Genomic DNA, 25766 nt, shown 5'->3' with positions numbered 1-25766 from the left:
GAGTAAGTCCAGAGCACTACTGGGTGTGGCCCTCAAACCCCAAAAAAGTTGATTTTGTAGACACACTAAATGTATTAGTGCCCCTATATCCTGTAAGTTCTCTGTTTTTAATCTGCTCTTTCCAGAATTTATATAAATTGAGTTGTACTATGATGTTACATAGTTACATATAGCTATCAGCAAAATAATATACTCTTTGGGTTCTTGAAAAAAATCCTTAGACTTAAAGGTGATTCTTTTTGTTTTGATTTGATTTTTGGCCATACCAGCAGTACTCAGGGGCTACTTTCAGCTCTGTGCCCTGGAGGTTGCTCTTGATGATGTTCAGAGACCAAGCGGTGCTGGGGATCAGAGTCCAGCATTTTGTATGCAAAGTATGCTTTCAACCTACTTAGCTCTCTCTCTCTCTCTCTCTCTCTCTCTCTCTCTCTCTCTCTCTCTCTCTCTCTCTCTCTCTCTGGCCCTTAAAGGCAGTTCCTACCTCGTTAGCAGTGCTCACCAGGCCCAGGGAGTCCTTCCTGGTAGTTCTTTAACTACCAGGCTGGTGGGTCAGACCAAGGGCCAACGATGTAGTACAGCAGGCACTTGTGCTGGGGTTTACACACTGCTGGTAATCCCCACCTCCAGGACTGCAGTTGCTGATGCTTGATGCTCAGGGGACCATGTGGTGCTGAGGATCAAATCAGGGTTGGCTGAACGCAAGGCATATCGCCTCATTTTCTGTACTATCTCCCCAGCTCCTTAAAGGTGATTCTTAATTTGATAGACATTTTAAGTCAGCCTTGCAAGCTACTCGTGGCATACTCAATATGCCAAAAACAGTAACAACAGTCCTCATTCTCCTGATCCTGAAAGAGCCCCCAATTTGCCATTGGGCTACACTAGCATGCGACAGAGATGAATGGAGATGTTACTGGAGCTCGCTCGAGCAAATCAATGAACAACGGGATGACAGTGATACAGTGATATTAGACTCATTTTCTGAAAGAACCTTGCAAGAACTGATTTTGACTCTAATGCTGTTTCAAGAACTCTAATACATAAATCAGGAAGTATTTAAAATTAAAGTGACTTAAGTTTTAACATTTGTTTTTCTCGGCAAACTTACATGACAACACAAATCATGGTATAAATCAGTTAATGGTTCTGTTATTTATTCTAGTGTTAAAGAACTTACTCATGTAATAAGGATTTGAAAAAAATCAGGTTTCCAAGCTTCCAACCATTGACCAGCTTGGGGGGGGGGGGGAGAGAGAGAGAGAGAGAGAGAGAGAGAGAGAGAGAGAGAGAGAGAGTGAGAGTTTGGGGGCGGGGGCGGAGGAGAAAGGGCTGGGCGAAGGGCAGTTAGAATAGAGAAGGGACCAGTGTGACTGGTAAAGGGATATACCTGATGACCTTTCAGTATATGTGTAGCAAATCATAAGGCTCAAAAGGGGGGAAGGATGGAGGGTGAAGTAAGGGGGAATAGGAGGGAGAGAAAGGGGGGGGAGAGAGAGAGACAGGGATAGAGAGAATGAGAGGAGGGAGGGAGAGAGAGTGAGCCTGCCATAGAGGTGGGGGCAGGGAACTGGGAACGTTGGTGGTGGGAGGATATGTGCACTGGTGAAGGGATGAATGTTGGAATATTATATGACTGAAACCCAGTCATGAACAACTTTGTAATTGTTCATACTACTCTGTGACTCAATTTAAAATAATTTTTTTTTAAATTAGGTTTGTCAAAAAAAAAATTAGGTTTGTCAAAATATGTCTCCTGATCCAAATAATCTCTCCTAAATATACAACTTTTATGAAGTTTTTTGGTTGACAGTATATCATTGTGTAGTTATCCTTTCCTATTCTCCACAAATGTAAGTCAAAACAATTTTGCCTTTTGGAATTTAGTCTCTTTTATGTTTAAGTTTTTTATATTATGGCTTGCTTTTCAAGTCCATGTTCTCCTTTGAACACATAGCTCATTTGCTTGTGTTTTACTTGCCTGTTTCCACTCTGGAGAAACCCGTGTTCTCTCTTAAACACACACTTCTTCCTTTCTCCCCTCACATCTTCCTAAATACGTTTCAGTTAAAACATTTTGCCTCCTCTGAAAATTCCTCTCTGTGGGGGAAAGGCGACAAACCCACAATGCCTGTGGTTAGGACTGACCTGATCTAGGCCAGGCGTTTCCCGGAGAGCTGGTGACCAAGGTGGGTTGAGCAGAGAGAAGTGGGAACTCTCTATTTTGAAACAAGTCTCCCTTGCTCACCACTTTGCCATGCCGTGGGCAACAAAAATCGCATTGTAAATATAAACCAGCCAGCCAAAAAACAATAAATATATATGCAGTTTTTTAAAAAAGTTTTCTCTATCATATAATGCAGTTTATAAACTATAGAGAAGGGATTCTACTACTGTTTTAATCCTAGTGAGATTAAGCAAATATAATGAAAATTAACATTCACAGTACATTCTGTACTTAACCCTGTAGCTGTTAAATCAGCTTTTTTTGTAGGGGGGGGAGTGGAGAGGTAGGGGTAGGAGACATACCTAGTAATACCCAGCAAATCAGTTGGCCATTTCAGTGCCAGGCCTAGTGATGCTGGGAACCACCAGGGCTATGCTTGGTGCCCCTCTTTCCAGCCCCAATCAGTAATTTTATTTTGAAAGTCTTCACCTGGTGGTGTTCAGGGGTTTCTACCATGATATTGAGGGACCATATGGTGCCAAGAATTGATCCCAGAGCTACTACATACAAAGAATACACTCCAAACCTTAGAGCCATCTTTCCATTCCCCGCCTCTCCCACCCCTTGGGTTAGTTTTTGAAGAAGTTTTAAGGGACTGGAGAGATAGTAGAGAAGTCAAGGCACTTGCCTTGAATGCCACCAACCCTGGTTTGGTCTTTGACACCGGATATAGTCCCCCAGCACCACCAGAAGTGATCCATGAGCACTGCTGGGTTTGACCTAAAACATACAAAAAATAGGGTGATTAAAGAGATTTTTTAAGAAAGCTTAAGTTGAATATGTACATTATTCACAGACAGTGTAAGGGCCAAAGTGATATACTGTAGATAGGGAGCTTGCCTTGCATGTGGCTGACCTGGGTTTGATTCTAGGCACCTCATATGGTCCTCCAAGCCCCATTAGGAGTGATCACTGAGCGCAGCCAGGTGTGGCCTCAAAAACAGTGCCTCTTCTTCCCCCCACTCCCTTCATAGTGCAAAGATAATGAATCTTTGTGGTTTAAAGTAAGAATGTGGGACCTCTGACCTGTGGGCCATATCGCCTAAGAAATCATGTGTTGTGGCCCTGGTATGTGATAGGACAGACATGTATGCTTATCTCATTGGCTACCTCCTACAGCCTCTTGTCTATATATTTTATGGTTCATGAGTGATGTTATAAATATCCAAGTGACCCTTGGCAGGTTCTCTAGGCCTGGACTAAGGAGTAGTAGTTTTTTTGATTATTCTCTTCCCCAGTTTTCAGAATGCTGAAAAGCTGCTGTAAGTATAAGTTATATAGATAAGAAAAAGAAAAAAAAAGTAAAGTTTTAATATAATCAGAAAAAATAGGCTTTTGCTTTGGTAGAGTACCTACAATCATTTTTAAGATCTTATTCAAGATAAAAGAGGAAAAATGGAAAAAAGGGCTGGGTTATAGCTCAAAGGACTCAAGTTCAATTCCTGGCTCCCCAGGGGTGTTGCCCTGCTCCTTGTGGAGTATAGGCAGAATGAGACAGAGGGACAAAGTGAACTTTCTACTTGCCTGTTACATGCATTGCTAAAGAGATGTCGGGCTCACTGGAATATGATGTTCACTGTAAAGCTGGAAATGTCTGTTTCATTGGTTGACCACCTCCTATGTTGTGTCAATTTTTTTAAAAAGTTATCAATCTGAAATTACATAGTGTTTTTAAAAATTCTTAATTTTTCAAATCAAAACATTTTTAATGGGGGCGGGGCCAGGCTTACTCCTGACTTCCTTGCCACCCCTGGCAGTGCATGGTGTAGCATATCCTGTGCCAGGGATCAAACTGGCATTGGCCACATGCACATTGAACTTAACCTCTGTGCCATCTCTCTGGTAGCAAAGACTTTAAAATTATGCCAGAATTTTCCCATGTTGGGTTTATTTTTCATTTGATTTAAATTGTTTTCTATTGAGCTATATACCCAGTGATGCTCAGGGGCTACTCCTGGCCCTGGACTCTGGCCATTCATGGCAGTCTCAGGGGACTACAATGAGGTACTGGAGATGAACCAGGGTTGCTGCATGCAAGGCAAGAGCCTTCACTTCATATCTTTCTGGCCCCTTGTGCTTATTTTCGAAATAGAGTAAGAGCCATCCAAATAAAAGTACTCTGCCTCCTTTAGCCTCCCAGAGACCTGCAACACTCCAGAGTACCCTGATTGATGTTTAAAATGTATGATCAAGTTGTTATGTGTCTATTTAAAGATAGCATGTTATAGATGTATTCGCCCCTTCTAGACTCCCAACTAATCTAGGTCAGAAGTGGTGTGATTCAACTCTGTAGCTTTGTTTTGTTTTGGGGGGGAGGGGCTTGCTCAGTGCTCAGGGGTTGCTCCTAGAGGTGCTGGAGATTGGACTGGGCCTTGGCAGCGCATACTCACTGACCTTTGAGCTACCTCCCTGGCACTCCGCTTTGTTTTAAGGATGTAGACTAGTGCTCGCCGTGGACTTAGCACTTGAGCAGATGCTTGTATGTTTTCATGACCACATTAAAATCGTCTATTTTTTATTATTTGAAGTATTTTGTAGGAGAATACTCAAGGAATAAAAGTCAAAATTTTGTTACCATTTAATACAGAAAATTTAATCCATACCAGGAAAATGTCTATGTGGAAAATTTCTTACTCTGTGTCAGAAAAGTCATATTTTTGACTATCATAATTTTAACATGAATATTTTCTTTCATGTTATATTCAACATATGACCCACAATTTTTTTTTTATGATCTCTACAGCTGCAGTGAGAAGAGGAGTTTCTTATTTTAAACAGAGGCTGAAGAAACTATAGAATTAGCAAAGAAAGTGGAGAAAGTAGAGGATGGAGTTGCAGACTCTACAGGAGGCTCTTAAAGTGGAAATTCAGGTTCACCAGGTATGTTGCATTATTGGCTTCTCCCACGTCTTGTTATTAAGTAATGGGTAAGGTTAGCAAACAGGCCCATCTCTGGTTTTTAGTGTAGTTTTTAATCATCTTTCAGACTGCTGTACAAGTGATGTGTCATTTGTCTTTTATCACTATTAAACAAACTCATTGATGTTACTTTTAAGAACTGAACTTTAGTAAACCTGGCTTCCTTCCCAGAGAAGAGAACAGAAATACCTTTTTTATTTGTTTTTGTGGTGCTGGTGATGAAAAAAGTTTTTTCATAAATGAAAGGTAACTTGTCTACCACTTATACTAAAGTTTTTATTCATAAGCAATTTTGTCTTTATTCCAGTCTTTATTGAGAGTGGTATTGCTTTCACAAGTACTTACATTTCAGATTTCTTGAAAAAAAGTTTTAGAGGGGTGGAGAGCACACCTGGCAGTACTCAGGGCTTACTCCTGACTCAGGGTACTCCCAGCAGTGCTTGGGGTACCATATGGGGTGCCAGGGACCAAACCTGGGTCGACCACATGCAAAGGCAAGCACCCTGCCTGCTATACTATCTTTTCAATGCTAGATCTCCTGTCAACAAAGTTTTAAGTTCTGTCTGCAGGCTATGATGTTGCTCAGTGGTAGAGTGAATGAATGCTTTGCCTAATGTGAGGCCTTGAGTTTGTTTCCTATCAAACTCCTATGTGAAAAAATTTATAGAAATATAAAATGAAGGTATACAACAAAAATAGGTTCTTTAATAACAAAATCATTAATATTTATTACTAAAGCAGACTGCGACTATTTCATATTTTCTACTGCTTCTGTTTTGGGGCCACAGCTGGTGGTGCTCAGAACTTGGGAGACCATTTATGGGTTTTGGGTTTTTTGTTTTGTTTTGTTTTGTTTTTTGCTATTTACCTCTGTACTATCCATTCTCTCATGTTTTATAGACAGTAGCTTGATAAGGCTATATATTTAAATTCATACCCAGACCCAGACCCACATACACATACACACACACACAGTTTTTATGTGAAGTATTTTTGTTGTTCTTATTTTGGGGGCCCACACTGAGTGGTGCTTAGGGCTTACTCCTTACTCCTGGCTCTGCTCAAAACTCACTTCTAGTGGGACTCGGAGGACCGTATGAGGTACAAGGAACTGTTCTCTGGTCAGCCATGTGCCAGAAGGAGCCCTGCTCACTGTACTCTCTGGCTCCTACATGAAGTACTTTTATATTCAAAAATTCTTGCTGTTGATGCAGAGAAATAGTACCCTGGGTAAGGCACTTGCCCTGGATACAGCTGACCCAGAGTTCAATTACTGGCATCCCATATAGTCCCTTGAGTATCACCAGGAGTAATTCCTGAGTGCAGAGCCAGGAGTAAGCCCTGAACATCACCAGGTGTGGCCCTAAAACAGAACATGGGCCTGGAGTGATTGTATAGCAGGTAGGGCACCTTCCTTGTACATTGCATACCTGAGTTTGATCCCTAACATCACATATGATCTCCCCGAACACTGCCAAGACTGATTCCTGAGTGCATAGTCAGGAGTAAACCCTGAGCATTGCTGGGTGTGGCCCCAAAACAACAAACAAAAAGAAAATAAGAAACAAACAAAATAGTTTCTGCTGCTTTAAGTCTTAATGAATTATTGCTCAGCAGTAGTCTTAGAGTTTTTCAGAAACAAATAGACCTTATGTGAAGTATATTTTGCTTTTATTTTAACATTAAGTAAAGTGTGTGAAAAGTAATGCCCTTTTTGGACCATGGATAGTGTAGTAGGTAGAGAACTTACCTTGCATGCCGTTGACCCAGGTTTGGTCTCTTGCACTTTTACTCCACTCTCACTTTTAGTTTATCCTCACAAGAGATGAACCAATTCTCAACAGTCAGTGCCCTAAATTGAACTAAACAATTAAAAAATAAGTACAGTTCTGAAATATTATTTTATATCCTGGATTCAAGTATACTAGTTCTGTAAAAATCAAATTTTAATTTGATTTTTATTCTATTTTAAAATATCTTTTAATATTTTTCCTAAACCTACCTGTATTATGTAATAATCACATTAACTCTCTCACACTGTATATTACGCATCTGAATATTTATTTTTTGCATAAGATGAATGGCTCTCAAATTCATCTTTAATGGTTATGTGACATTTTATGTAATAATGAATTTTTACATGCTGATTGATACAGCGTCCTAACATATAAAGTGATGTTTTTACTCTACTCTAGTTATCTTTCGAATACTATCTTTTGGTTTGATCTTGCTTTGGGGCCACATCTGGCCATGCTCAGGGCTTACTCCTGGCGGGCCATATAGGTGCTGGGAATTGAACCCAGGCTACGTGTATGCAAGGCAAGCACCTTACCCACTGTACTGTCTCTGGCCCCTAGAATCCTCATTTTGAAATAATTGAAAGAATAGTAAATCCAAGTGACATGCTTTATTTATGTCTGATGATGTTATTCTGATTGGATATCTGGTGATCCTTATGATTACTGATCATAACAGATACAGGAGTGTCAGAAATGACGTGCACTGTCTATTAGATTGAGATCAAAGCCAGGTCATAGATTTGATGGAATATTGGGGCAGAAGTTCTCCTTCATGCATTTTAGTTTGGGAATGAAATTTGGACTGACCTTGAGCTTACAGGGTGGAAAGCCTGATACTGCTCTGGTGGGACAATGTAGTTCTTTTTTGTTTTGTTTTGTTTTTATGAATAGGGAGAAGCTCAGAAAGTAGTGACAGGCACATGATTGATATTCAGTAACTGCTTGTGTAATGATAACTTGTGGGTATCTTACCTTTGGGGAAAATCGCCCCTTTTTCTACCTTTGAATGTTTTCATGTGGATTTGTGAAAGTCATATTTAGACTTGGAGAATATTTACTTGGAATGGAGAATAGAATAAAGCAGAGAGAAACACAAACTTTTTCTGTAAAGGACCAGATAATAAAATATTTATACTTTATGAGTCATTTATGATCCCTGTCATATCTTCTCTGCTCTGTTGCTATACAGACAAAACTGCCACAGATACCATATAAGTGAGTGTGTGGAGCTATGTTCCAGTAAAACTTTATTTACAAAAACAGGTGGTAGGCTGGATTTGCCTGTGGGCTATGGTTTGCCAACTTTTAGTATAAAGTATATTGGAATAAAAATTTGCTCCACTTTTGCTGTAGAAAATAACTGCTTTGATAACAGTGTCAGCTTTAAAGTCACTAGGGATTTGGGTGGTCTTATTTGTTGCACAACTTGCCCTGTCCTGCCTCTTTGTCTAAAATGTAGCTTCACTGCTTACAGATAGAAAGTTTATTTCTTCCAGAACTAGAAACTTTGTATATAATATAGTTCATTCAGTTTTTAAATCCAGTGTCATAGAAGAAAATCATTTTCAGTTTTAAGTACGCAGTTTTGAGGCTAGGGATGTAGGGATGTAGCTTAGTGGCAGAGCACTTGTTTGCAAGAGCTGGGTCTAATCCCACTCAAGTCCATCTACCCAAGTAAAGAGCTCTTGAGTAGAGTAGTGAAGTTTCTGGTAACCAAATCAAGGAAAGTCGAGGACTTTTTTAATTGAAGAATATAACTAGCATTTAGACTATTAGTAAAAATGCACATGTATTTTTGTTTCAATTTTATTGAACTCTTAGAGTTAGTGTTTTATTATTAAGACCAGAGTTACTGATGATGTAGATACACAGTTTTTAAAATTTTAGGTCATAGGGCTGGAGCGATAGCACAGCGGGTAGGGCGTTTGCCTTGTACGCGGCCAACCCAGGTTCGATTCCCAGCATCCCATATGGTCTCCTGAGCACCACCAGGGGTAATTCCTGAGTTGCAGAGCCAGGAGTGACCCCTGTGCATCACCGGGTGTGACCCAAAAAGCAAAAAAAAAAAAAAATTAGGTCATATAGTTTGCAACCTTAACTCTCCAGAATGTTGTTTAACACCAGAAGAAAGTCCTTTGATCAATTGGGATAAACGTCAGAAGTCGAGTCGGGCCCGGGCGCCCATGCCCCTGCAGAGCCGGTGGATGTGGAACAAGCGGGAACCAGAGACAGCTTTAGGAATTGGGGTTCCAGCAAGTGCCTGCACCCATGTATGGAGACTGTGAATTAAGCCTTTGCCCCACGCCGGCTAACGGAGGAAATATGTAATTTCTGGCAGAATTTTCCCAGGACTTTATACAGAAATCCAAAACCGCGCGGACTTAACATTTATAATTGTCATCAATGTGAAAGGGTTCCATTTGAACAGGTCAAACTTGGGGGGGAAACTCCAAATAATAACAGTAAGTTTTTGTTGAAATATTGAAGGTTCTTAATGTAACAGCCACCTCTGGACTATGAGCTAAGCAAAAGCCCCACGCTGGCCAACGTGGCGTGGAGTACACCATACTATGAGGCGCAGGAAGGGGGATGAGGGGGAAAAATTAAAAAAAAAAAAATGGAAAAGGAAAAAGAGAAAAAAAAAGAGAGAGAGAGAGTTATGTCAACTATAGTGAGTTTTGTGTTGAATTATGGAATGTAATCAAGGTAAAGAAAAAATGAAGTGAAATTCATTAGTTATACAGTAGTGGGTAGGGGGTGGGGGCGGGGGGTAAACTGGGGTTTCTGGTGGTGGAATTTGGGCACTGGTGAAGGGATGGGTGTTTGAATATTGTATAACTGACATATAAACCTGAGAACTTTGTAACTTTCCACATGGTGATTTAATAAAAATTTAAAAAAAAAAAAAAACGTCAGAAGTCATTCACCATATCAAATGAGAGATAAGTTGTTAGAGAAGTCGTGATATATATAAACATTAGATTATGTGACTCGGAGAAAAGGTAAATCTTGCAGTATGCTGCAACTTGGATGGTACTGGAGAGCATCATATCTAGTGATATAGCTCAGATGACTAGGAACAAATACCAGATGATCTCACTTTGTAGGATTTAGAGAAACAAGGCAGAATTACTATTTTTTGTTTTGGGACCACACCCAGTGATGTTCAGGCATTTCTCCTAGCTCTGCACTCAGGAATTATTACTAGTGATGCCTGGGGGACTGTGTGGGATCGAAACTGGTTGACTGCAGGCAAGGCAAGTGCCTTACCCACTGTACTATTGCTCCTGTCCTGAGAATTAGATAGTATTGAATAATGACAAATTCTTGACCTTTTGTTGCAGAACTGATTACCAAAGAGTTGGGAGAAGTAGAGTGGAATGGAAGGAAGAGGTAGACTAGAAGTGACATAAGAAAAGTCATGACCCAAAAACCAGAAAAAAAAAAAAAGTCGTGGAGGGGGGCTGGAGTGATAGCATAGAGGGTAGGGCCTTTGCTTTGCACGTGGCCAACCGGGTTCAATTCCCAGCATCCCATATGGTCCCCTGAGCACCACCAGGTGTAATTCCTGAGTGCAGAGCCAGGAGTGACCCCTGTGCATCGCCAGGTGTGACCCAAAAAGCCAAAAAAAAAAAAAAGGAAAGTCATGGAGGGTCTTGGGCCTTTGCTGGGGTGGGATTGCAGTAAGTTTTTTCTCAAAACTGTTAAAGTTAACACCATTGTAACCATGTAACCTAAACTACTGCTACATATATCTATATCTACATATAGATGTATATAATTATTCAGGGATTTTACATTTTATTTAAGGGGGGGCTGGAGCGATAGCACAACGGTTGGGCGTTCACCTTTCATGCGGCCAACCCGAGTTCGATTCCTTCGCCCCTCTCGGAGAGCCTGGCAAGCTACCGAGAGTATCGAGCCCGCGTGGCAGAGCCTGGCAAGCTACCCGTGCGTATTGGATATGCCAAAAATAATAACAATAAGTCTCTCAATGAGAGACGTTACTGGTGCCCGCTCGAACAAATCGATGAGCAACGGGATTTAAGGGGGATTTCTTGAAACCTGTTTACTCATCTTAGAATTCATCATTGTAGCAGAACAGATCAAATGAAGCAAATTTGAGTTGAGGTTTTAAGGCCCTTGTGAGGTAGGCACAGTAATAGCAAGATAGGTAACTGACTGCTTATTTCAGTATTGCATATACTGAAAAATTTAAATCTGGGGCTGGAGCGATAGCACAAGGAGTAGGGCGTTTGCCTTGCATGCGGCTGACCTGGGTTCGATTCCCAGCATCCCATATGGTTCCCCGAGCACCTCCAGGAATAATTCCTGAGTGCAGAGCCAGGAGTAACCCTGAGCATCACCGGGTGTGACCCAAAAAGAAAAAAAAAAATCTAGACACGAGAACTTTTAGAAATAGTTTCAGGACTTTGTTAGAAGAATTTCATTTTCTATATATTTTTAATTAATTTTTTTATAGAGGCCACATCAAATGGTTCTGGGACTAGTGAAAGCAGGACATGCCTGGGAATACAGTCCAGCTATGCAGTCCTGGTGGCTTGGTGTCAGGGGCCACACCTGGAGGTGTTGGGGATGGGTGTAATGCAATTCTGGGGACTGAATTTTTGACCTAACACATGCCAGGCATGTGCTTCCTCCCTTGAGCCATAGTCTCGGTCCTTTTTTTGTATTCTTTGAAGAGTTGATATAATTATGCCTTAAGAATCAAACAACAATGACTTTCCTAAGTTTATATTTTAGAAAATTTTTATGACAAAATGTTAAAGTGCTAAAGTGCCTTATCACAAAAGAGTAGCATAATACTGAGTTTTATGAAAAAACTTAGGTGACCGGGGTATAACTCAGTGGAAGCGTGCATGCCTCACATAATTTCTTTGACAAACAGCTTGTTCCCCAGTACTTCTAGGAATAAACCTCTAATGGCCATTTATTGTTTCAGTTCTATTCCTGGTTATTGGTACCCTTGAGCAGCAGTGCTTTTGTAAGTTTGGTTATATCAGTGTTGCCCTTTTTTTCTTTCTTTAGACTTCTGGTTTTCCTGGTAAAGTTCTTTCTCAGTAATTACTCTGGTAGCACTGTCCTTCTCACATGAACCCTGGCAGGTAGAATTTTGCCTTGTTGCTTCTTTCATTCCTTACTCTCCAATACTCAGCATCACTGCTTCATGTGCACATCCCTCCTCCCCTGCAGAAAAGACTGGCAAAGTCCCATCTTACACTAGACTCCTTCTATAGTAAGAACTAAACCAGTAGACTTTAAAGTCTGTGCCTTGCAGTACACAAACCAGACTGTTTCAGATGATAGCAACTTCTTTCCAGGTCTTGTTAGGGACTGAGACCAGTATTTCTCAGTCTTTTTCTGACCATAGACCCTGTCCAACTTGGTTTTCATCTGTGAGTCCTCCCTGTCCTATGTTGCCTCTCTAGTGTGTCCCTCATTTACACAATTTTCACCTGTGGCCCCTTGTAATATCTCATGGGCCCATATGGGCTCCTGGTTGATAAATGGTGCTCTGTACAATGACAATATTTTAAGGATTGTTTGACTTTCAGAGTTTCTAGCTTATCTTATTTGTATAAAAACTCGCCTCCTTGGGGCCGGAGCGATAGCACAGCGGGTAGGGCGTTTGCCTTGCACGCGGCCGACCCGGGTTCGATCCCCGGCATCCCATATGGTCCCCCAAGCACTGCCAGGAGTAATTCCTGAGTGCAAAGCCAGGAGTAACCCCTGAGCATTGCTGGGTGTGACCCAAAAAGCAAAAAAAAAAAAAAAAAACTCGCCTCCTTATAAAAATTTAGTTCCTCCCCACCTCTTATCTTCAGATTTGTTAAATGCAGGAACTTTTCATCTTGAGTAGAAAGTGGTAGGTAGTTTTTGTGGGTTTGTTTGCTTTTTTTCCTCTTAAGGAATGTTAGAGTAACCTTATATAAATCAAAGAGTTTTTGTCCTATTTTGATAGTGGTGTTGCCCATTTATTTTGATTGAATTAAACTCTACAGTTTGGGGCCAAACCTGATTAGCCATAGTGAATTTATATGTAAAACTGATGACTCTTTCTCTCTCTTTATTGCCAGAAACTGGTTGCTCAAATGAAGCAGGATCCACAGGTAAGATATTCTTTTTTATTCATTTAATTTTAAAATTGAATAGTTAAAAATAAAGTGACTGTAAAATACTAAAATGTAAAATACTAAAATGTATCTTAAGTTTTTAAAACACTCATCTCTAGTGGCAGTACCTGTTGTCTTGATTTTATGTTAATTGTTTTGAGAATTTGCAGGGGAAAATTGACAGTCAGTTCTCTCCATATAGTTTAAATTTTATTTCTATAAGCATACGAATTCCAAGTCAGAATTTCTAAAGCTTTCTGTGGCCTCAGAATTACTGACTTTGACCTCAAGACATTTTTATTTTTTACTGTAGTTTAAAATATAGAATATTTAAATACTTTATCTATGTTCAGTGTAAAAATTTTACAATAGGGGTCAGAGAGATAGTACAGGGATTAAGGCCATGCCTTGAATGTGACTGACCCCGACACCATTCACATTGAACTGCCACCATCCAGTTCCCTGAGCACTGCTGGGAGCAAACCCCAAGCATCTGCTGGTGTGACTCTAAACCCCCATCCACAAAAAATAAAATAGAATTTTTAAAAAAGTTTTTAAAAGGCATTTAAAAACTCTTCTATTTGAGAGAACCCTTTAAAGGGGTTTAGAAATGCTACCTTTATAGTAGTCCAGTAAATGTTGCCTTTGCTTTAAATTCTCATAGAAGTTTTTGACGTAGGTATTTTATTTTCTATCCCTGGAGAGAAATCTTCCTGAAAAGTTACCTTACTTTCTGGAGGTTATAAAAATTGTTCAGATAGTGTCTCTTTTGTAACCATTAGGTAGTGGATCATCTGTATGGAAAGTATCAGAACCTCTTATGATTTCTCTTCTTCAGAACACCTGTATATTATAGTTTAGCTTGTTAAACGTACTTTACATGCCTCATACGATCCATCGATTCTGAGAACTGGCATTGGTAGCCCACACAACTCCTGTTTAACAATTCGGCTACTATAAGAATTGTCTTTACTTTGACTTATTTAAAATTACACTATAAAAAATACTACCAGGGAGGATGAATGGAAAAAATTGCCTGTGAAACCAAAAGAGTAGTCCGTTACTGGGTTGTGTTCAGTCTAATAGTAAGCTATCCTGTTCCATGAAGCATTTGAAATGTTTAATTTTGGATTATTTTTCTACTTGAGCAAAAGACAAGCGTGCTCTGTGTGTCTCATCTAAAATAGTCATTTATTTTTTTGATTCCTAGAATTTTAGAACAGAGAAAGTGCCCTGGTAGTCAGTGTGTTTATTTGAATGATGTAGTGTTAAGGAAGTTGCAGCACTGACAGCTTTTCAAACCTAGGCTAAAGTAACAAGTGTACTCTACTAAATAAGGGAGAGGGCAAATAGGAAGAATCTCTTATCTTTATTGAGAATGCTGTTAAGCATGCCCTGCATCCATACTTATAACTTGCATTTTTTTACTTTTATCTGATTAGTGGAGCTTTAGATTTTCTGTCAAATAACATTCTTTAAAGAATAGCGGTATTTTAATAGAAAGTACAATTACAGCATATGATGCTGAAATATAAAATGATGGAATTTAGAGCCATTGCAAACCTGCTGCCTCTGTCCTGATGTTTAGGAGCTTACTTTTAGAATATGTGCATTAAGTGGTGATCATAGGACTTCATTTCAGTGCATAAAAAATTTGATTGACTAAATACTTAAGGTTGCTTCATCATTTGTAATACAGTATGCATAAAGACTTCTTGCTACTATTCTGTTAACAAATGAAATATCTTTCTCACAGATATTTTTTCTTTCCAATCAGAATGCTGATTTAAAGAAACAGCTTCATGAACTCCAAGCCAAAATCACAGCTTTGAGTGAGAAACAGGTAGGGGAAGGTGGGGGGGGAGGGGCACATATTTTTAACATTGTGTTCTAAAGATATATCTGCTTGAGGCTTCTAGGAGAACTGCTATTTTTCCTCATGTGTGAAAATAAGTGTGGGCAGCCAGACTCAGTTTTAATTTTGTTTGAGCCCTGTTTATCTATTTTTATTTTTGGTTGAAATCAGTCTCTAAGAGTATCCCATGGGTATATGTTACTGGCAAATATCTAAAAGCAACGTGACAGGCTGCTGTTAACTGTGTTAATTAAACTCTATAGTTTACCCATAGGGGAGAGGGGGGTAAAGAAAGTTAGCAGGAGTATGTGATAAGGAATCTGGTAGTTGCAGAATGTGCCTTGTTACTGGTTTTAAAGACCTGTGATGACATTTAACTTAATGTGCATGGAGCGAATGGTTATAAATAGATTGTTTTAAATATAGGTCTCTCGTTCTGGTTACATTTATCATATCTTTTTGTTATTATTTACAAGGTACTGACTAATTGTAAGAAACTGTAGATCCTTGTTAGAGTCATTGTGTATAGGGAAAGAGAAAAACATCTTGCTTTTTTCCCAAGGACAGCTTGTTAGTGCTTTCTGGAATTGGTTAATGACCTTCATCCACTTCATCAATTCAGGCAGCTCCTGCCACCAGGTGGAGTGTGACAATTGATAGAGTTCTAAGTAAATGTGTATGGTAATCTGACAAAGCATTTGTTTCTCTTCCACTACTATCCCTCTGGTTAAAAGGAGTGATTATCTTGGAGTAGGTGAATGTGTGGAACAAACAGATAAGGTGATTTGCAGTTTATATTTTGTGCTGGTACCATCTTATTGAAGAATTTTGACTAAATAGTTCTCAGTAGTTGATTTTCATGGTTTAAAAAATAATTTATTTAGTGAAATAATAGCAATGAGAGTAATTTATTTCTGGAGATTTTTTTATTGTATTTTATTGTGTTTTCATTGAATAAAGGGGAAAATAACTATGAGAACTCGCTGGAATAGAACAGATAAAAATTGTTAGTGTTTCAGAATAGGTTTTTTCTTCCCCCAAGCCAAGTGGACAACTACTTTTTCTACGGCCTATTTTTATGTTTCTCCTCTCCCCATCTTATCTTTTCCAAAGACAAGAGGTATTTTAGATTAGGGGATTGCCAAACTAAAATTGGGAGGAGATGACAAGGCATGGTGGAGACAATTTGTAAAGAAAACATAAACAGAATTTTTTATTATGTATTTGGCTCTGAAAGTGATTCATTTCTCTAAAGTCAGATTGATGTGTGTTAGCAAAAGTATTCTAGCTTTAGGATTCTGTTAGTGCTGAGCTTCCTTATAGTTTCAGGGTTAGTTTGACAAGATGCCAATGAATGAGTCACTTTTGCTGAAAATTTCACGTGTCCCAGCAGGGAAAGAAGGTGAGAACTGATTAGTGGAAGAGAGGATGGGGAATGTTGCCACAAAGCTAAGGCTAGAATTGGGGAAAGTGGAGCACTTTTAAAAATTATATTTATTTGACGTGTTTGTGAGAACTGATAGGAAAGTTCTGTTTATTTCTGAAACCTTTTATTTTTAAACATTTTTTTTCTACTAGGGATTCCACTTAATAGAAAGTTACAGCCATTTACATTCAGAAAGACATTTCATCAAGTGGCAAATTCTGTCACCAGAACAAAGTTTGAATTTTATGTCTGGAATCTTTAAAAACATGTTTAACATCAGGAAAGTTTAGTATACAAAGAGAACTAGAGTCTGATACTAAATTGCAGTTTGCCTAATTGTTATAACAACTTTTTTCAATAGAACAGATAATATATCATTTTTATGTAGAATAGGGCTTGAAAGAAGCACAGCTATAAAGTTCAAAAGCGGTCTTTGGACTTAATTCCACCATGAAATATTGATATATGACTTAAATAGTTGATCGTTCTTTGAACTTAATTCCAGCATGAAACATTGATATGTGGCTTAGTTTTACTTTAGAATAAACTTCTAATGCTGTCTAACTGACTTTTTTATTTTACATTACTGAAAGAATTTTTAGCAAAACCTAACAGATTTTCCTTCAGTTTTAATAACTAAAACCTACAATACCTTACTCACATGACTAATAGATTAACACTAATGTTTTTTTTTGGAAGGAGAAAAATTTGAAATTAGACAAGTTCAGATAAAGTCAAATACTGTTAAATTAAATCTTTGTCATATTTATTTCCATTATTTTTCTCTGTACATTTTTCTATAATAATTTTCTTTATTCACTTGAGGGCTTAATTGTACAAGCATATATGCTTATATAAACATTTTTTAATGTTAAATAAACATTAAAGATAGTCACTAATTCTTAATAGTAAGCATCACTGGTTCTTATTACTGCAATCTTTGATATTTTATCCATTTTATTCCTGGAAACTATTAAATAATATACTCTGTTTTGCAAAACATGGTCTTTAGGGAGTCTCCTTCACACTTAAAAATCAGTAAATTTGACTGAATTTTTTGTTCGAAGGTTCCAATGCCTTTAAATTTCTACTTGCAGTTTCTAATAAGAAACCGTCCATAGGACACCTGAAGTCAGCCTCTTGACCAACAGGGCTTCAGTTTTTAGTTGACGGTTGTAACTCAAAATATCCCCAGGCTGATTGACTAAATAAATTACATGTTGTGTAGCCCAGTGGTTTGCAAGCTGTGGACTGGCACCAGTTTGTGGACTGGCAGTTGAAAAATGGTGTCATTAGCCATTAAAAAATCATGGTTTCAAAAAAAATTTTTAATGACATAAGAATGTGTTTGTGATATGGCGAGAAAGCAACCAAACTCTACATGAATTGTGGTTCCATTGTTGGATGTACTGTAAGCATATAAATGTGTATAAAAACATATCAGTATATAAAATGTTGTTGAAAGATGGTGAGGTTTTTTTTTTTTTGCTTATTTATATGTTCTGCGTTTCTACAATATTTTTAACCAGAAATAAACAAGAAATACTAATTAAAAAGAATTTTAACAACAAACTTTTTAGGAATAATTAACATTTAAAAATTTGGGGCTGGAGCGATAGCACAGTGGGTAGGGCGTTTGCCTTGCATGTCCCAGCATCCCATATGGTCCCCCGAGCACCTTCAGGAGTAATTCCTGAGTGCATAAGCCAGGAGTAACCCCTGTGCCTTGCCGGGTGTGACCCAAAAAGAAAAAAAAAATGTTTATATGAACCACTCTAATCAGAGGATGTTGACTATTTTATTCATTCATTTATTTATTTAGGGGTTCTTCTGCCATTTCTGGTGGTGATCAGGGCTTAGGGCTCAGAGTAAATGGCTCAGGGTTCACTCTTTGAAGTATCAAGAGACCATATGGGGTGCTGGGGATTGAACCTGAGTCAATCTTGTGAAGACTAAGCACCTTGTTCGCTATACTATCTCCCTAAGCCAATCTTTTTCCCCCCAATATTTTAAGTTGTTCATAATAACGTACTACATTTAATATTCAAACACAATCCTATCTGCATTACACCTTCCCACCACCATTATTTAGAATTTTACCACCACTACCCAGGCCTGCCCCAAAAGCAGGTCCTAAATATTTTATTTTGTATTTTTCATTATGAATAATCCACTAAAAATGATCCAAAAAAGTTTCCTTAGCAGAAAGTGTGTGAAGATTATTGTATCTCACCCTGCAACCATTAAGCCCTTATGTAAGAGATTACTAACATGTTGTTATAGCCTAGTTCAATCTTAACTGTTTGAAATACAAGTAGAACTAAGGTGTAGAAGTAACTATTAATTTAACAGGGTTCATTCTCATTCTGTACTCTTCTACTCTACCTCATTTTGTTGTTTTATGTTTGTTTTGGGGCCATATCCAGCAGTGCTCAGGATTTAATCCTGGCTCTGTGCTCAAGAATCATTCCTGGAGGAGCTTGGAGGGATCATATGGGATGTGGGATGTTGAACCTGGGTTGGCCTTATGCAAGGCAAACTCCCTCTCCCCTGTACTATGGTTTTAGCCCTTATCCTTTTTCATTTTGACTCAGATGTATCAGGATTTCTTACACTTCTTCCGCTAGTGACCCCTTTCTGAGAAATTTTTTTTCATTTTTAATTTTATTTTGATGCAGACAAAAGCCACAACTGTTGACACAATTGTACAGTTGAAATTTATTAGGTAACAAAGCTCCAATATTAAAATGAAATCACTCTCACTATCACCATCATCCTGTTGATCCTCAATTTGCTCGAGCAAGCCCAGTAATATCTCCATTTGTCCTAGCCCTGAGATTTTAGCAACCTCTCTTTACTCATCCTTTCCAACGGTGCTGCATTAGAGGCTCTTTCAGGGTCAGGAGAATAAGACCCATCATTGTTACATGTATTTGGTATATGAATACGCCACGGGGAGCTTGCCAGGCTCTCCCTTGTGGGCAGGAAAACTCTCGGTAGCTTGCCAGGTTCTCCAAGAGGGAGAACTAGGCTATAAGATGTTGTGCGGCCGCGAAGCGCTACCGGGAGTTTGGTTTTATAGTCTCTGGATGTTAGCCATTGATGGGATTACACGGGGCAGTTTCTGGGTATGACCACCTAGCTACTGGAAAATGGGGGATCAGGGCGGAAAAGGCCCAGTCCCAATCCAAGCAAGCTTGGAGATCTCAGCCCCGGGTCCCTCACACCTGGGTTCCTCTACCGGTTCCTTCATGTGTGAGGCTCATCCGAGTGTGTGGAGAGTGGCCTTGAGCATGGCTGTGGCTGGGTTCTGGAGGTCTTCAGCTGCCAGGGCTCTGCTTGGGGCAGGGAGGGAAATAAAAAATGAAAAAGTTAAAAAAAATAAGTAATAAATGATTTATTATTGATAAATTGTTATATTACACCAACGGTTTGTTTAAATAAATTCTTGTTTAAGAATTTATTAAGTTGTTTGTTGTTAGTTGAGCCTTCTGTGTTAGGTTTTTGTTTGTTGAATTTAGTTGACTTCTGTGTTACTTTCCCATATAATTTGGGTCCTCGTAGAGGAATTTCAGTATTGAGGAGCTAGGAGGTGACTTCAGGATCTATGGTTTGGATCAATGAGTTGACATGGTGGCAGTTGTGAGAGGTAGGCACGGCTGCCAAAGCTTCTGGAAATGCAGGAAGTGGGGGGAGGCTGACCACCCTGACTCCATGAAACACCAAAGTTTCAGCCTGGCACCGGAGCCCTGAAATTTTTATTCACAGTTTGGTGTCTCTGCAGAGAACATTCATGATGCCGTGGAGTTTAACTCTCAGTGTGACTGCAGTGGTGGGATGTGGGTGGGGCGGGATGTGTGTGCACACTGGACCCACCCACCTCCTGAGGACACCCCAGAATTTTCAGCTGCTGGAACTGGTGTTTCTATGAATTTTAGCTGCTTGGCATGTATCTCCTGGGAAATTTAGTTGGGAATCGGTAGAGCAGAGCCAGTGGGTGAGTCAACACAGTGGTGCTGTCACTGCTGGGGCTTCCAGAGGTAGAGGTGGATTGAGCAGAGATGCCTGAGAAATTTTTATGTGATCCTGCGTATATAGATTTTTAAAATGGGTACGCAAATAAAACATTTCCTGACAATAAATCATAAAGAAATTTATCTTTTAATAACCCTGCATTCTGGGGGTTGTTTTAAAAACCAGTTTTAAAAAATGAGCAGCAAAGGTTCTGATATTGGAAATTGAACTTAGTTGCATTTGTGCTCTACTTTTATTCTGGTTCATCTCTTGATATCCCAAAGCCTGTGGCTTCTCCCTGTAGTGATTCAAACTTGAACCACAGTAGTTGCATCTTAGATTCCCAGTCCTGAAATAGCTTGCCACCCCACCTCCATTTACCTACTACTCTCCTGGCCAGGCTTCAGGCCACAGCTTAATTGTTAACTTCCTCAGAGGAGATATCCCTGAAACCCGTTTCTGTGGTAAAAAATCTGCTATTTCTATTATAATCTCCCTTGGAACTCTTCAGTTTTTCTTCATAGCTCTGCCCTTTAGGATTTAGGTTAAGTGTGATTGAAAACTCAAAAATGAAAGTGGCCTAAACAAGGTAGAATTTCTCATGGAAAAAGCTCTGTGGGTGGATGAGGGATGGTGATAGTTGCCTAGTCTTAGGGGAACCTTAGCCCCTCCTGTTTTGTTGCTCTGCCATTCTCAGCGTGAAGCTTCCACATCATGTTCCAAAATAGCTGCTCCATCTGGTAAGGATGGGGAAAGCAACAAAGAGCAATGCCCTTTATTTTTAAGTTTCACGTACCACTTCCAGTTCAGTGCTGTTGGTCAAAACTCCATCATTTAACCGCAGCTAGGAACAAGGAAGGCTGGGGAGTGTAGTCTATTTCAGATATAATTTAGAATATTCTGGTACTGAGTAAGAAGAGAAATAAATATTGGGATAATTAACTGTTTCTACCACAATATTATATTACAATTTTTAATTTATATACACTGATTAAAAAAAATCTTTCTGGGCTAGAGCAATAGTACAGGGGTTAAGGTACTTGTCTTGCACATGGCTAACTGGGTGGATCACTGGTACCACATGCGGTTCCTCCAGAGGTAAGCGCCCAGCACCACCAGGTGTGGCTCCAAACCCAAATAATAATAATAATAATAATAATAATAATAATAATAATAATAATAATAATTCTTGCTAGACTTAAAAGTCAGGGAATAGCAGTAAGTTGTCTTATTCTGAGTGTGTACTTTATTCTGAATATTTGCTTCTTTATTCCAAGAACAATACCTATTATAATACTCAACATACTGTTGAGCACAGAAAAGTATTTATATTTCTTATTTGTTTTTTCGTTTTGTTTGTTTGTTGGGGAATCTCACTTGCTGTGTTCAGGGCTTATTCTTGCCCAGGTATCACTTCTGGCAGGTGTGGGGTGCTAGGGAACAAACCTGGGTTGTACATGTACAAGGCAAGAGCTTACCCACCGCACTGTCTCTCTGGCCTTAGCATTTGTATTCTTTTTTTATTTTTATTTTTTTGTGGGGGGAAGCACACCCAGTAGTGCTCATTCCTGGCTCTGGTTATTCCTGGCTCTACACTCAGGAATCACTCCTGGTGATGCTTGGGGGACTGTATTGGGTGCTGGGGACCAAACCCAGGTTGAACCTGGGGATCAAACCTCCTTTGTGGAAGGCAAGCTCCCTACCCTCTACTATCTCTCCAGCCCCTTGCATTTATTCTTAAATAAATTATTTTATCCACCTTCTCTTTTCCTGTGATAATTATCTAGTAATGTTTTCTTTAGTTTCCTTCTTGTGTTTTTTAACCTTTCAGCATATAAATATTATACACATCGAATTCTTCTAGTGTTCTTTAAGACCATGATTTTTAAATTGAAAATATTTACTGGTCTAGGTGTACCATAATTTATTTAAGTATTCTGTTATGTGATGAGAGTATGTTCTCGCTTTTTTTTTCTTTTTGCTGCTTCAAATAGTGCTATGTGAAACATCATTGGATATGAATCTGTTGTTTCTTTAGAATAAGTTCTTAGGTGTGAAGTTATTGGGTGATTGATCAGTCAGTCACTGCCATAACAGTTCTCTGTAACAAATTGGTGATTTATTGAGTGACTTACACTACTGTGTTTATTTTCACACTGGATTAACGAGCTCCCTGGGGTTCTCCTGATCTCGGCTGGGCTTGGTTAGGTACCTCTACTTCAGTTTGTGTGTTGGCTGGGATTACCTCCAGGCTGCATTTTGGGATAGACCTACTCTAAATGTGTTTGTTTTGAAACTGAGCATGAAGTAGCTACCTGGGACATTCTCATTTCATGGTTTGTCAGCAGAATGCAAGAAGCAGGTTAAACTGCTATAACACATTTTAAGTCTCTGGCTAGCATCATGTATTCTGATATATCATTAGCCTAAAAAAGTTATGTGGTCTAGTTTTTCAAAGTTACATAACAAAAGGTATGGAAGTACAATTTTATAGCAGAACATGAGAGTTAAGGTTAATAACCCATCTATTACCAAGGGATATAATATCATTTTTAAAAGTCTTTTCAGAAAAGGATAGATTTAACAGCATATATGAGTTCTTACCTTTCCACAGAAATATATTGTGTTGCAGGGGTAAAACACCACTAATTTGGAAGATCTGATGTTTTTGTGGAGGTTTATTTTTCATACCATTTTTTTTGTTTTAGGTTTTTTTGTTTGTTTTGTTTTTAGTTTAGGTTGGGGGGCTCACACTTAGAGATACTGAGGAGTTATTCCTGGCTCTGTGTTCTGGAATTACTCCTGGTGATACTCTGTGGAAGCATATGGAATGCTGGGGATCTAACCTGGTCCAGGCATGTGCAAAGCAAGCGCTGTACTTAATCATTAGCCTAGCATGCTATTTCTTCATGATTCCAATGGTCTGCTATTTTCCAGAGTTCACTTTTGGTTTTCTTTCACCCCAGCACTTTTTTATGTTGTTTGTGGTTTGGGTGCTACACCTGTCTGTGCTCAGGGGTCCCTTCAGTGTCAGGGCTCAAACTCTGTCCTCCTGCATGCAAACTGTGTTTACCAGTCTGTGGAGGTATGTCTCTGGCCCCTCCAAGTTTTCTTAATACTTTCAATTTTGTTTGTTTTGGGGGCTAAACCCAGCAGTGCTCAGGGATTACTCCTAGAGGGGCCATTTGTGGTACAGGGGGGTGAATTTTGGTCAGCTACATGCAAGGCAAGTGCCCTGCCCACTCCCCAGTCCCTTCCTCAGTGCATTTTTACCCGCTTTTTGGGTCACACCCAGCGATGCTCAGGGGTCACTCCTGGCTCTACACTCAGAAATTACCCCTGGCCATGCTCAGGGGACCATATGGGATGCTGGGAATCGAACCCGGGTCGGCCGCGTGTGTAAGGCAAACGCCCTACCCACTGTGCTATTGCTCCAGCTCCTCCTCAGTGCTTTTTAAAAGAGAAAGAATCCTTCACAGTCTTTGCTACTGCTTTGCTTTTCTTGACTCTGCATTTATTTATTTATTTTTCCTCCAACCCCTGCTGACTCTGCATTTAAAAATTATAGCCTCTACTATTTATAAATTGCTGGGCCTAATATGAAATGGACTGGAGCGATAGCACAGCGTGTAGGGCATTTGCCTTGCACGCAGCCGACCTGGGTTCAATTCCTCTGTCCCTCTCAGAGAGCCTGGCAAGCTACTGAGAGTATCCTGCCCGCACGGCAGAGCCTGGTAAGCTCCCTGTGGCATATTTGATATGCCAAAAACAGTAACAACAATTGTCTCACAATGGGGACGTTACTGGTGCCCGCTCGAGCAAATCGTTGGACAATGGGAGGACAGTGCTAATACAAAATGAAATTATTTTTTGGATTTAATAAATAGTTGCCACTTATGAAACCATTTTCAATTTTAATTTGAACATATTTTAGTAAAATGGATTCTGAAGCCTTTGGGAAAGAAGTTTCTGTTCCTACCTTAGCTAATTATGGTTCTGATGCATAGAAGAACATAATTTAAACTAAGTAGGTGACTTGAGCAGTGGACTGTGTGTGGAAAAGAGGATTCACTGGGAGATTCTATTCCTAATTCTAACAGGCTTTTGATAGATATTATTCAATAATTAATAGGTCTGTTTCCTTATTTATGGAATATTTGGATAATATCTATTATCTGCTCAAAGTGAATGAACAAATATCTGTTGAATATGCTGAGTATTCTGGGAGGTAAATTTTATTTAAGTGGAAATAGTTCCCTCTAGTCTTGGTGGTTAACTTCTCATACATGACTTCTTCATCTTATATGTGAAGCATCACTTTCATAGAAGTTTAGAACATTTCACATTTAACTCAGGCATGAATAATTGTAATTTCATAATTATGAAATTCTTGTATTTTTGTTTTCATAATACTTTAACTGAGATATGAACTTTTTGTGACTTAGTTATGATTATATATTAATCAGTATCACACTCAAGACTAAAATCCTGATGTACCTTTCATTCAATTTTATTAGTTTGCTATTTTCTTAAATTATTTTATAGACTTTATCAGATCTTTTTGCAATAAGACATTAGGCACAATAATTACACTGCCTTTAGGCTTCATTACCTTGAAGTCTAATAAGTAAATTAGTTCTTGTAGCCTTATATTGGTAACCTGAAACATGACACTCTCTAGCCTCTGATACCAATAACTATAGAACATTATGCTGTCATTTACAGCGACCTAAAAGGACTGGCATCACATTTGAATTTACTTTTTCTTTGTTTGGGGAGCACTCCTGGAAATGCTCAGAGTTTACTCCTGGCTCTGTGCATAGGGATCACTCCTGGCAGTGCTTGGGGGTCCAGATAAGGTGCTGGGGATTGAACCCAGATCAGCCTCCTGCAAGGCAAATGCCATAGGTACTATACAATTGCTCCACTTATTATTTTTGAAAGAGATAGTTAAATTATTGTAGGAATCTGACCTTATATTTAGGAGTTCCCTAGGATTTTCTACTTTCTTCCTCTGCAATATTTATGTGAAGCCATTGGTTTGTTGAATTAAATACTTGTGCACATAAGATATTGATGACACTTGTATATATAGGACATCGGATCATTCTGTCACAGTCACTGTCATCCCATTGTTCATTGATTTGTTCGAGCGGGCACCAGTAACGTCTCTCATTGAGAGACTTATTGTTACTGTTTTTGGCATATCCAGTACGCACGGGTAGCTTGCCAGGTTCTGCCGTGTGGGCTCCATATTCTCAGTAGCTTGCTGGGCTCTCGGAGAGGGGTGGAGGAATCGAACACGGGTTGGCCGAGTGAAAGGCGAAAGCTCAACTGCTGTGCTATCGCTCCAGCCCTCAGATCATTCACTTGCATGAAATTCAGGAAATGCTAT

At 39.2% G+C, this 25766-nt stretch overlaps 1 protein-coding gene across 10 annotated transcripts in view; it reads left to right on the top strand.

Moving 5' to 3' along the window:
• PHF21A (PHD finger protein 21A) overlaps positions 1–25766 on the top strand; it is a 226585-nt gene that overhangs the window by 43187 nt on the left and 157632 nt on the right. For all 10 annotated transcript variants that reach the window (XM_055141074.1, XM_055141073.1, XM_055141079.1 and 7 more), the window contains 3 exons: positions 4968–5104; positions 13041–13073; positions 14854–14919. In XM_055141074.1, the coding sequence (XP_054997049.1) occupies positions 5051–5104; positions 13041–13073; positions 14854–14919 (153 nt within the window). In that variant the 5' untranslated portion in view covers positions 4968–5050. The remainder of the gene's footprint in view (positions 1–4967; positions 5105–13040; positions 13074–14853; positions 14920–25766) is intronic.

Source organism: Sorex araneus, chromosome 6 (assembly GCF_027595985.1).
Source record: "Sorex araneus isolate mSorAra2 chromosome 6, mSorAra2.pri, whole genome shotgun sequence".
Taxonomy (NCBI): domain Eukaryota; kingdom Metazoa; phylum Chordata; class Mammalia; order Eulipotyphla; family Soricidae; genus Sorex; species Sorex araneus.
This window is presented reverse-complemented; position numbering and strand designations above follow the sequence as displayed.